Source organism: Panthera onca, chromosome D2 (assembly GCF_046562875.1).
Source record: "Panthera onca isolate mPanOnc1 chromosome D2, mPanOnc1 haplotype 2, whole genome shotgun sequence".
NCBI lineage: Eukaryota > Metazoa > Chordata > Mammalia > Carnivora > Felidae > Panthera > Panthera onca.
In genome coordinates this window covers 15,302,827-15,316,728 of record NC_138349.1, presented here as the reverse complement: position 1 = coordinate 15,316,728, position 13,902 = coordinate 15,302,827, and the positions used below count along the sequence as shown (strand labels likewise).

The 13,902-nt window shown below is 38.3% G+C and overlaps 1 protein-coding gene across 5 annotated transcripts in view; it reads left to right on the top strand.

Annotated features, from left to right (window-relative positions):
• ATRNL1 (attractin like 1) overlaps positions 1 to 13,902 on the top strand; it is a 774,559-nt gene that overhangs the window by 654,408 nt on the left and 106,249 nt on the right. For all 5 annotated transcript variants that reach the window (XM_078434862.2, XM_078434861.2, XM_078434859.2 and 2 more), the window contains one exon: positions 6,507 to 6,621. In XM_078434862.2, coding sequence (XP_078290988.2) covers positions 6,507 to 6,621 — 115 coding nt within the window. The remainder of the gene's footprint in view (positions 1 to 6,506; positions 6,622 to 13,902) is intronic.

The window sequence follows — 13,902 nt, the reverse complement described above, 5'->3', positions numbered from 1 at the left end:
TTACACAAGAGGCTTTTCATACAAGCAGAATTCCTTTTCCATGGTCAAGATATTTTACTACACTATTTGTTGCTGAGTCTCTGATGTTAAATAATTAAGCCATTTTCCACCTGAAATTTATTTTTTACTAATTTTTCTCCCAGTTGGTGCATTTCACATTAGCGCTTGATGGTTCAACCTTTTCTTCCAGTATAAAAGTAGCCTGACAACACAATCAATTGATGTGCTCTCAAATTGTTTCTTGTTTTTCTAAATGCCCTAAACCAAGAGCCACTGTTTCTCAACTATTTTTGTTTGTTGTTTTATCTTGTTGTAATTATAAAATTATTTTCTTCTAATATTTTTAATACAGTATTTTAACATAAATTTGGATATTTTGAATAGTTCCAATTATTGCATTGAGACCTTAAAAACAAAACAAAAAAGAAAGCCTTGCCTGATGGTAGAAAAGGATAAATTATTTCTTAGGTATATTAAAGGGGTGTATGTTAAAGGGGATTTTAATATTTCTGATCTGTCCCCATTATTTAAACCTGAATTCATTTTTTTCCTCTTAGTATATTTTAACCAATTGACCTTTACATATACTTTGCATTTATTAAATTAGAATAAATTTCAGAAGCCTGGAAATATGGCTCAAAACATTCATAGTATTTTTCTGTTAGCCTTGGAATATGACAAGCCTATTCTCTAAATATTTGCATCATTGGAGAATATCTATGTACTTATGCTGATTTTGACTTAACATTTTCAAAAATAAGTCTGTTAAATTAAATGTAAGCTTTAAACTGTAAAAGCGTAGATCATGCAACTTGATACAAGTATTGCAACATGGCTTACAGCATATTCCTGGAAGATTTTTATGCCCTTTACTTCTTCCATCAGGACCACTTTCACCTTTATATTGAAATCTCCCAAAATGTATCTGTATGAGGATAATTTTAAAACATGAGATTTATGTTGCTATAAAGGAGAAATCCTTTATAACCACATAAAACTGTTGTCACCAGAAATTTCAGTCTAAGTTTTACATGAAAGGGGACATATTTTATCTTTAATGCCTCGTTAAACTTTCTGAAAATGGCAGTATTCTAAAATATTCTTGGTGAATGTCTGTATTTCTTCTGAAGATTTCAAATGTGATCAACAAAAACTAAACAAATCACTTGTTCTAATAATTAAACCAGTGGTACTTTTTTTCTTCTATCTAATTTTGCCTTTATGCATAGATGTTGCTTTGACATATCAGCAGGGTCTCATCTGTCATTTTCTTTTCAGTGAAATGGCCAAACTCACCTTTGCCATGCTAAAATGGTATTCTCACTGTTTAAAAGGTGACATTGTATTTAAACCCAAATTCTTCGTGCATGCTTGTGTTCACTGGACGTGTGTGCACGGAGTATGTGTGTTCACATATGTGTGTGCTTGCACGTGTGTGTACACACACGTGTGTGGGTACATGTTTGTACATGCGCACATATGATAAACTACACTGTGTGGTTCAGAGGATGGACTCAGGAGGCAGCCTGCCTGAGTATAAATCTCAGCCCTGCTACTTCCTGGTTACATACACTTGAGCAAGTGTTTTTCACCTTGCGTCAGTGTTCTCATCTTACACAGTTGTCAGATTTAAACAAGTTAATATGTGTAAAGAACTTTGAATACTTAATCCATAGTAAGTACTTAATACAATACTAGCTATTACTACTATAATCATTATAGATTCATTTACTCTATCTTTAAGGTTATATTATTTATACAAGTGCATCAGCTGGTGATTATGACATACATATTTCACTGAAGTGATATTAAAGATGTGCCAAGAAAACATTTTGGATTGTGATAATTTAATTAGATAAACTGTGTGGTATAGTACATCATTGGTGACAGGAAACAACTGTGAGAAAGCAACAAAAATTGCATAACTTGGTGGCTCACAGACTACCTGTCAAATGGAGTGAAGTGCATTTATTTATTCAAATGTAGGCCTACAGCACATCTCTTTCGTGCCAGGATTGGGTGTTAAAATGAAACATGGCACCATGCAATCCAGCGGTCATACTCCTTGATATACACTCCAAGGATTTGAGAACTTACATCCACACAAAAACTCACTTGCTAAAAAGGGAACAGCATGATGGGAATGAGAGCAGATAGTAGACCTCTCTAAGTGTATTTTATTTTCCAGATCTAACCTGGAACCATATCAATGTCTTAAAAGTATAAAGCAATATTAAATAAAAATGGAAAGGGGGGCAATCCCACCAAACTCGGCTTCTGAATTCACAAACTTACCTAAGTTGGGATGGAATCAGTGGCAAAACCACACAGAGAGGACCTATTTCAAGTGATTTGAAACATGCAGTATTTGACTGTATGTCCTTAGTGAGATGTGGCATATATGCACTTAAGACAAAATAAATAAATAAAATCTACAGAGAAGTCAATTTTAATTAATTGTATTGTCAGATGTAATATATAATCCTATATTTAAATTGTATTGTAGCATAAAAGTAATTACCAATATTATTAGATACCAAGATTTCCGACGTAAAAGAAAAGAGATACAAACACTCAAAGAAGTTTAAATAAAACAGATTAAATTTGAATTGGCAGTTTCATTATGAATCCATGGTATATCTTTCCTCTTTAAAAAAATTTCTGAGTCTGGAGGGCACATTGATATTTTACACAAATCCACCTTCACTGAAGACATGATGCCCAGCTTCTGGGAATTCTGTTGGATGTCTTCAGCTGTCAGTCCTTTCTGGGATTACCGTGACACAGAGAAACACCTTGTCCAAGGTCATGATCCCATGGGCAATGAGAAGTAGTAACTAATCTTTGAAGGAGGGGGGGGGGGGTATAAAGGCCTGGCCCACTTGGCCCAACCCAGTTGTTGAAAGATTCTAGCTCCAGGTCTCCTCCTGGGCCTGCATCTCAGTTCAGCCTTTTCCCTCTGTCTAATGAGGCTTCCTTCCTTTTCCTTCCACCTTTTTTTTTCAACCATAAGAACCACTGCTTCTTAACTCTGTCTCCCAGGGAATCTGCTTCTTTGGGAACCCAGTTTATGACCCTGAGCTCTATTGCCCAAAACTTCCTAGAACAATAACCAACCCAGTAGCAATAGAGACCTCTTTTGTCTGGGATTAATACCATTTCCCAGCAAGGTTCCTTAGACAAACGTCTGACTGCAGGTCTGGGACAGGTAAAAGACAGGGAAGCTATCAAAGGCATTTGTGGTCATGTCAGAAGAACTCAAGAACCAATTTGAAGACATTCTCATTGTTCAAAGATAGTACAATTTGAACAATTAACAAAACTAGTAATGACAAAATTGTAACTGCTATCAATTGAAACACATCAGAAATGTTAAAAGTTATAAATTTATAATGATAATATAAATTGTCATGTTTGGAGAATGCTAACAAGTACTTATTCTGAAAATTAATAAGGGGAAATAATCAAGCATTTAGCCTATCTGAACTATAATAACTCAGTAAACTAAGAATAGAGGGTAGCTTCCTCAACTTGATGAAGAATATCTACAAAAAACATACAGCTAACATCATGCTTAATGGTGAGAAACTTGAAGCATTCCCACTAAGATCAAGTACAAGGCAAGGATGTCCCCTTCTCACCACTCCTTTTCAACATTGTACTGGAAGCTGTAGCTAAAGCAATATGATAAGAAAAGGAAATTAAAGGTATACATATGGAGGAGAAAGAAATGAAGCTGTCTTTATTCTCATATGACATGATTGCCTATGTAGAAAATCCAAAAGAATCAACAAAAACACTCCTGGAATGATAAGCAATTATAACAAGGTTGCAAAATACAAGGTTAATATACATGTCACTTCCTTGCCTACATACCAGTAGTGAACAAATAGACTTTAAAATTAAAGAGACAGTAGCATTTATACTACTGCCTCTCAAAATGAAATACTTAGATATAAATCTAACAAAATACATATAAGATCTGCATGAGGAAGACTACAGAACTCTAATGAACAAAATAATAAAAAAGCTAAATAAAAGTAAAGATATTCTGTGTTCGTGGATATGAATAATCGATATTGCCAAGATGGCAGTTCTCCCCAACCTAATCTGTAGATTCAAAGCAATCCCAATCAAAATGCCAGCAGGTTATTTTGTGAATATATACAGACTGACTCCAAATTTTATATGGAGAAGGAAAATACCCAGAATAGCCAAATAGTATTGAAGTTAGAAGACTGACACTATCCAAGTTCAAGACTTACAATAAACCTACAGTAATCAAAACAGTATAGTATTGGTGAAAGAAGAGGCAATTAGATCAATGGAACAGAAGAGGATCCAGAAATAGACCCACATAAATATAGTCAATTGATCTTTATCAAAGGAGCAAATGCAATGCAAGGAAGTAAAGATAGCCTTTTGATCAAATGGTTCTAGAACAACTGGACATCCACATGCAAAAAGAAAAACAAATTGAAAATAGACACATACCTTATACCCTTCACAGAAGTTAACTCCAAATGGATCATACACCTAAATGTAAATTGCAAAACTATAAAAGTCCTAAACGATAACATAGAAGGAAATCTGGATGACCTGGGATATGACGATGACGTTTTAGATACAACACCAAAATCACAGTCTGTGATAGAAATAATTACTGAGCTGGAATTCATCAAAGTAAAAAAACTTCTGCTCTTCAGAAGATAATATCAAGAGAATGGAAAGATAAACTACAGACTGGAAGAAAATATTTGCAAAAGAGACATCTGATAAAGGTCTATTTCTAAAGTATATCAAGAACTCTTAACATTCAATAAAAAGAAACAAATAACCCAATTAAAAATGTGTGAAGACCTTAACAGATGCCGCGCCAAAGGAGATATATAGATAGCAAATAAGAATATGAAAAGATGTTTCATATCATATATTATCAGAAAAAATTCAAATTAAAGCCACAAGATGCCACAGCACACCCATTAGAATAGCCAAAATCCAGAACACTGACACCACCAAATGCTGGTGAAAATATAGAACCAGAGGAGCTCTTATTCACTGTTGGTGATAATACAAAATGGTGCAGTCACTTTGGAAGATAGTTGATGGTTTCTTAAAGAACTAATGATCATGTTCCTATTAGTTGATCCAGCAATCACACTCCTTGATATTTACCCAGTGGAGATGAAAACTTATGTTCACACAAAAGCCTCCACGTGGATGTTTATAGTAGCCTAATTTTTATTTTCGGAAATTTGGAAGCAGCCAAGATGTCCTTCAGAAGGCAAATGAATAAATAAACTATAGTATATCCAGACAATGAAATGTTATTTGACACTGAAAAGGTATGAGCTACCAAGGCATGAAAATACATGGAAGAACCTTAACATGCATATTCCCAAGTGAAAGAAGTCAACCTGAAAAGGCTAAATTCGATATGATTTGAACCATATGACATTCTGGGAGAGGCAAAACTATGGATACAGTAAAAAGATCAGTGGTTTCCAGGGTTTGGAGTAGAGAGGAAGGGATGAATATGTAGAGGACAGAGGATTTTTAGGCAGTGAATATACTCTGTATGATACCATAATGGCGGATAAATGTCAGACTCCTGGACTATGGTCTAACACAACAGTAAACCCTAATATAAACTATAGACCCCTGGTGAGTATGATGTGTCAATGTAGGTTCATAAGTTATAGCAAATATACCATTCAGGTGGGGGTTGTTGATGATGGGGAGGCTATGCATATGTTAGGGCAAGGTGTATATGGGAAATCTTGTATCTTCCTCTCACTTTTACTGCAAACCTAGAACTGCTCTAAATAATAAAGTCTATTAGGGGCGCCTGGGTGGCTCAGTGGGTTAAGCGTACGGCTTCAGCTCAGGTCATGATCTCACAGTTTGTGAGTTCAAGCCCCGCATGGGGCTGTGTGCTGACAGCTTAGAGCCTGGAGCCTGCTTCAGATGCTGTGTCTCCCTCTGTCTCTGCTCCTCCCTGGCTCATGCTCTGTCATTCTCTCTCCTTCAAAAATAAGTAAAAACATTAAAAAAAATTTTTTTTGAAGTCTATTAAATTAAAACAAAAAACAGAGGAGCCTGTGTGGCTCAGTCGGTTAAGCATCCAACTCCTAATTTCTCCCCCCACCTTCCTCTGTCCCTCCCCTGCTTGTGCACACGCTCTCTCTCTCTCTCTCAAAAAAAAAAAAAAAAGTAAATAAAAATAACATGCGAAAAATAGAATAAAGAATACTTTTCAAAAATATGCACCAATATTTAACCCCCCCCCCAAGACAAAATACCCTCTAACTGCTAATGACCACTACTATGAAAACACTAGGTATTACTACAATAAAATATTCAGTTGGATTATTAAAAAATGAGACATTGTATATCCCCATCCACTAGGAGGGTACAGTTTAAAACACGGAAATAGAGGTAGGAGAAAAGTAAAACAGCAATGTCCTATCAATTAGGCAAATTTAAAATTCTGTTTTCTTTTTCAGGGGGCACCTAAACCGATAGCCATTGAACCGTGTGCTGGGAACAGAGCTGCTGTTCTGACTGTGTTTCTTTGTCTGCCGCGAGGATCATCAGGTGCCCCTCCTCCTGGACAGTCAGGTAAGATGAGTGGAACCACCAGCAATTGAGCAAAACATGCAGACTAAACAGAAGAAATAAACAATACTACCACATAGCACAGTGAGGATATTTACGTGGTTCTAATTTAAAGCATGGCCGAATTTATTAGAATACAAACTTTTCCAAAAGATCTAGAAATCTACATTGCTATAAATTCAGATTTGCCAGGATTTCTCTTAAAAATACGTGTAAAATACGTGTGTATGTTCATGTGTAATATACACGGATATGTGTGTTCACACACACACACCCCAATTTGTTGTTGTAACTACAGTGAGAAATCTCATTAGCATGGCAAACAAATTTTTGACTTCGGGGCAGCTTCTTTTTTCCCAGTATGTGTGTCATATAGGATACAAAGTTATAAACATGATTAGAAGTTTGCTTCATAAATATGGAACCAAATTAAGGAATGTACTTGCACGTTTGGAATGTGTAGCCATGTCAGAGGGTGCTAGCTTCATATCACATACACTGAATATGTGTTCTTGTTATCAGCACCAGACAGCTGGAGCTCATGGGCCAGGGAATCCTCCCCATCCGATGGCACAGTCAGCCTTTGCTTCTGAATCTCCTTTTCTTACATGAAAAGCATATTTTGAAAATGGGGGTAACTGTATGTGTCCTCTGGGAGTTCTTCTCTTCGCTGTGATGTTGTCCGTATTGTAAATATGCAGAATGTTGAGTGTAACTTGTGATTAAATAACAAACCGTGCTATTTCTCTCTTTTTACATATTCTATTCCATTTACTTACAATGTGAAGTTTTTCAATCTCCTGATTATTTGCTCTCTCCAACACTTAGGAAATGGATGCTTTTTGAGGGTTAGGGTAATTTCAAATCAGTCTTTCTTTTCAATTCCCCTGAAGTATAAAGTGCCAGAGATCTGGCAAGGTCTCAATAACAGTAATTGATGTTGAACTCACCGCCCTGCTTATTTTTTCTTTTCTTGGTTCCCTAGCTAGCTTTGACCTTGCTCCTTTCTTGATTTGTATCCACCCTGGCACAAAAATGGAAGCTACACTACTTTATACCTTGTAAACTTCAGATGTTCATGTAACAGAATTTTCCCATGTGGGGACAGAGGGTTTCCATCACCTCTAGCATTGTCGTTTGTGGCATCTGATGATACCTTGTTGCAGGGATTTTCACCCAAAGCTTATTCGTAGATGTTCATTGAAAGAAATAAGCATGCTCTGTACTTTGTCATACACCAAGGGAACGTCTTGCACTTCTTTCAGAACCGCCATGGTAAATGTAAATGGGATGCAGGAAGAATAGTTTGGCACTGGTCAGATAAGATGAATAATTATAGGTACCATGCCCAGCTAATGGAAGCATTGTTTTAAGGCTGGGATGATTTCCAAAACAAACACTTTGCTAATGAAAACAAGTTCGTGTGATATACACCAAGGTTCTTCTAAATCCTTGACAAGATGACGTACTGATGGGCAGAGTGAAGGCAACTGCCAATACTCTGTCCTTTTAACCTTTGAGATCTTTTTGATTGATCTGAAAGAACCAGGTAGCAGTGTGGGCCATTTCCTTAGCTGTGTTCTGTTACGATGCGTTATGATTACTAACGCTAATGCCATTTTAGATGTGCATAGTTCTCTACTCTTTACAAAGTATTTTCTTATTTTTCACATTTGATCCTCAGGACAAGCCCATGCAATACGTATAAAACACACTTTGTAAATGAAGGAATTGAGATATAGAAATCTCTTTATTTCTACATTCAAGGAATAATTAGGAAACTACTAGAGTATAAAGCTAAAGAACCAAAACATACTTATTGCTAACCTTCTAGGTAATTTTCCCTGATGATCTGTAGCAGAGAACTTATTTCTCTATAATCCACAGCCCATGTCTTCACAGAGCCCAACATTTGAGGAGTACTAAAAATGTCTGCAGAGTTGAAACCAGTCAGTAGACAAAACCTTGAGTTAACTTACCATACTTTTTACAGAGCCTGTAGTTTGAGCTATGTTGGGTATCTGTGTGCATAATTCAGGATGCATTTGTTCTTTGTTTAAAAAAAAAAAAGCTAACAAATGTTTTCCAGCTATTTTTATAAGAGTAGGTATACTCTGAGTCTACTTCAAAATACAGTATTCTCTGCTGTCTCTGCAGTCTACTTTGAAATGCATCAAAAACATAGTATTGATGAGTGGGTAGTAGGATGGGTAGATGGACAGATACATTATAAAGCAAGGAAAGTAAATGTGAATGGTAGAATCTAGGTGGTGGGAATGCAGTTGTTAAAATTCTCTCTTTCCACTTTGCTATAGGTTTGAAAGTTTTTATGGTAAGATGTTGGGAAACTAAAATAAAAACTCCTGACTTCACTGCAACCAACCGACCAACCAAACAAGCAAAACAAACCCCTCCCCCCTCAAAAAAAAACACAGTCAGTGTCTGTAGAGGGTTTTCTAATGTTCACATCTCAGTTTTCCCTGAACAAAGCAAATACCGATACCAATATACAAACTAAATTATTTATTTTTTTCGCTCTTCATCAAGATACTTGGTGTGTACACAGCCAATTAAAATGTAACAAAATATAATCCAATATTTGAGAGGATGTGCATGCCAATGATTTTTGGGGAACCATATCGGCTCTTGGAAAGGAAATGGTGACGTTGGTTATCTCATTCCGAGAGTTGGGCTTATCTCATATCTTTACAGAAAGTCCATCTATGTGCCCGTGCTGGTCACAGTGCCGCACACGTGGAAAGCAGTTCGTACGTACCTTTGACGAGAATAGTGGTAGAGGGGGAGCTTTATGGACAGACTCCCGACCCATCCCCACTATGTGAAGGACAGGGCGCCGGGAGCCTTCCCCTGGCTATTGGGAGATTTATGTCTCCAAATATTAGCAAATGTATTCAATGATTAATTAGTCTTACTCATTACATTATAAGTTCTCTTGCAGTACTTAGCACATTCTCAAAATGTTTGACCAGCCCCTTTTGAAATGTAGCTTTTGAAATGTTGAGTGACACTTTTCATAATGCACTCTTCCTTACCATGAATAAAGGCACTTAAGACAAGGATAAGTTTGGGGACAAGGAGATGGTGGAGGCATCCCAGGAGCATGGTGGTTTTCTCCCTGAAACTGAACTTCAGTACCGACAAATAAATGATTCAGAAACACACAGGTGCTAGGTTTTAGCCATCTCTTTAAAGTAGCAGCTAGTAATTTTTTTTAGCATATGGCATTATCGTTGGACTTTATTCTCCTTCCACCAGAAAGCGTGTCAGTAATTCCTAGCAAGTAATAAGTATCTAAAATGTGTGAGGTCCTTTCCATGGCTTTCATCGTAACAGCGGTCAAAAGGAAAACTGCAGATTCATCCTTCAGCTTACCCCATGTACTAAATATTTTTTAATGTAATGAATTTAGGTGTTTGTGAGCAATTCTCCCTCTTGGTGGCTTAGAAGAGTAAAAGCAAAACATATTAAATAGGCTTTTTGGCATTCCTGGAGCTGGACTAATTAGGTTCCCAGCTCCCCCACCCCCGTAAACCTGCTGCTTCATGACTGTATTTTGTGTGTGTGAGAGAGAGACTGCTGCCAACCATGCCACACTCTTTGGGTTCACGTGGGATTTCTGGGGTTGACATTTGCACAGTGTCATCAGTAGAGGTTGAAACACTGACATCCCCATGAAAACAGGGCACATCAGGTAAATGCTGCATGACACTGAACAACCAAGCATGACTCCAGTCACCTTGGACACAGCAAGGTCCCCAGGAGTTTTGGAGTCACATTAAGATGAAATGTGGACAAAGTAAATACAGCTCTTCAAAAGCATAAATTGAAAGTGATAATGATTGCCATCACTTTGTGATGGGAGATTATGGATTTCATCGTTTATGGATTCTCACTAATAACAAGCAGATTAACTCTTCTCACTGGATTAAAAAATCTCAGGGGCACAGATGTCCACTGCCAAAAAGGAGCTATGTGTTTCAACTCAAAGTAGAATTTTGCCCTGAACGTGCCTCATATTTGATGGAGGCTAGCATTACCAAAAAGAAGACAGTGCAACGTCTAAGGTTTTGATTTTTTTTTCTTTAGGCTTAGAACTTTTGGCAGGATGACCAGATTATTTTGAAAAATCTAGAAATATTGTATAATGTTTAAAATGATAGTCAACTCACAGTGCCATGGGTAATGATGACAAAAAGAGACCTTGGTTTAATTGAATGAAAAAGAGGTAGGTCGGGGCACCTGGGTGGCTCAGTCATTTAAGTGTCCAACTCTTGATTTCAGCTCAGGTCATGAGCTCACAGTTTGTGGGATTGAGCCTCACATTGGGCTCCGTGCTGACAGCACAGAGCCTGCTCGGGATTCTCCCTCTTCTTCTCTGTCTCCGCCCCTCCCCTACTTGTGCTCTCTCTCTCTCAAAATAAATAAACATTAAAAATAAAAATAAAAAGAGGTAGAAGAAAGCAAACTAGTAGTTCTGAGCATTATATCAGGTGCTTTCCATACAGTCATTAGTTTAACCCTCTTAATGATTCTGAAAAATAGCTATTATTATCCCACTTTTATAGACAAAAAAACAAAAAAACAAACAAAAAAAAAAAAACCAAAAAACCTTGAAACTCAAAAGAGATCAAATGACTAGTCCTGGGTCCTACATCTAGTGAGAGAATGAGCCAGAACTCACATCCAGGACCATGTGCATCCTCAGCATGTGGGACTCTCCCTCATCACAGTGCTTCTCTGGACAGTCATACAAGAGTACTCCAGAGATTCCTTTTCCTGAAAAGCTTTATATACAGAGTTGAAGAGAAAGGACCTGGCAGGTTCTATAAGCATTGAGCTTAAGGAGAGAAGAAGGATAGATTTCTCTTTCTTGGTGATTTAACTCCAGAACTTTGTAAAGTGCAGCGATGTGCATACCACGCCAAATTGTTGTGATTCAGTGTATGTGATAGCAGTGAGGGGCTTGCCATTAACGGAAAAAAACTTCAGCTCATATATGTGAGCTATGGACTTGAGTCGCAAGTCCTGAGATCTAGATCCAACTCTGCCACCGACTAGCTGTGTGTCCGTGGGCAAATTTTGTAGTAGTCTCCGGGTCCTATTTTCCTGTGTATAAAATGATGGCGTGGAGGTAAATTCCTAGGATGCATCCCACACCGATCCTCTTATAAAATTCTACTACAGATTATGCTAAGTCTACCAGCTTGGTGTAGGAAGGGCAGATAACGTGTACCTTAACTTACCTTTCCAGCCGCTCAGGACCAGTGGAGAAACTATATTTCTATATATTTCTTGTTAGTGACTAAAAGAATTCTCTCTGATTCTTAAATTTTAAAAATATCTTAATAGTGTTATTAATGAAGGCTAGTTTTCAATCTTCTCAGCATGTTTGGAAGATGGAGATAGTTCCTATCGCCCCACTGTAGAAGTAAGCAAAAGGGATGTCACAGCACCAGTGAGAGGCAGAAGGTCGTCTACCTTCCCAGAGATGGTTCGGGAACAGACTGCAGGTCTGCAGGTTCTCAGTGTGGTACTCTTTCCTCTGAAGCCAGTTTTTAAAGCTCATTCACATTTTCCAAAGGCCTCTGGGTTTTCCTGTCCCTTAAGCCTCTCTGTTTTCCTTCCATAACTTTGCCAGTGTATCTTCACACTTGTAGAAACACACCTGCTGATCTAATGTTAGCACTCTATCTGGTATTGGTGGCTGGAAAAGGAAATAAAACTACTGAGCCATATCAAGACTTCATTATAAAAAAAATCATGGTAGTTACCTTTTAACCTCAAATCCAAGTATTATTTATATCTACCATATATATCTTCGTAAAGAAGAAAACAGAAAAATGGGTATTGCATCGCAAAATAAACTATAAAATTAGGCAGAGAGCCCAGGCAACAGCTAAACATCTGAGATTATTGTTAATAAATATGACTCTGGGTCAAAAACATACCTGTTTTTAAAAAGGCCCCCAAATCAATAATAGGAAATAATTTTATCTTCTATTCATTTGAGAATATTTAGAAGTATCTGCTACATGCCAGGCACTGGGTTTATGGTAGTGAACAAAACAGAATTTCTGTCCCCATAAAGGTTACAGCCTATGTGGAGATAAATGTGAAATACACAATCATGCCAATGAATCCATAATTACAAATTGTGTTAGGTGCTATGGACCAGGAGACAGTGCTGTGAAAGAGAGTTGAGATAATACTGATCTACAATTGCTAAGCTTAATGTCATTGTAAGGGAGTAACAAAATGGTGATCATTCAGATGCTCTTTCCTCGGTTCTCATGCCGCCATGTCTCTGTCCTGCTCGACAGCTGAATAGTCCCCACCTTGCCTCCTCAGCTTCTGGAAACGCTCCCCACTGGTGTTCTGTGGTCTATCTCAGGTACCCACGTAGAATTTACTTAACAGATAATGGATGTAGAGCACCCCTCTGTTCTTGGTCTGCCTCATCTGCTTCTAAATATAGGTGGGCATCCCCCAGGTTTGATCCTTTAGCCAACTTCTCATCCGGCTCCATCCTGTCCCTCGAGGGTTGTGCCCTCGTCACTCCCAGGGGAGCTAATTCCTGACCGACCCTGGGTCTCCAGCCAACACTGCTCACCTGTTGAACACTAGCATCGCAACCTGAATCTGCTGCTCTCCCCCTTCCCCCTCTCCCTGTTACCACCACCTACTCCCCCACTGTTACTGTGAAGTTCATTGGCTTCAGAGTGGCTCAAGTTTGAAATCCCAGAGTTACTTTCCTCCTTGTCTCTTTCTCCCATTTTACATCCAAATAATCATGAAGCTCTTTTAGATTTTGCCCCTATGGCAGATAGAACATCCGTCTCCTTCTGGCCGTTCTTCCTGTCTCCAGTTTTCTTCTGGGCACTGGCGCCTCCCACTGGACTCGTGCCAAAAGAGAGCACGATTCTAATCACATCACCCTCTTCCTTGTAAACCTTTGCCGACTTTTCATTGCCTGTTCAAGTGAGTCCAGACATTTACCCTGGGGTGTGAGGTCCTCCTCCGCCTTGCCAGAGCCTAGCTGCACAGCCCCACCGGCGAGCCGGGGGCCCTTGAGTTGTCATTTTTAACGTCTTGGACCCTCTGTTTTCCCATCTGTAAAATAAGGGAGATGACCACGTGGTATGTCTTCATGATTTTTGCCCGGCTTGGAATTCCACGTGTATGTTTCTCCCTATGATTCCGTGAGCGTGTGTGTTGTCCGTCCCACTCACCGTTGTTCCTTGTGCTTGAAATGCCCTCTCCTGC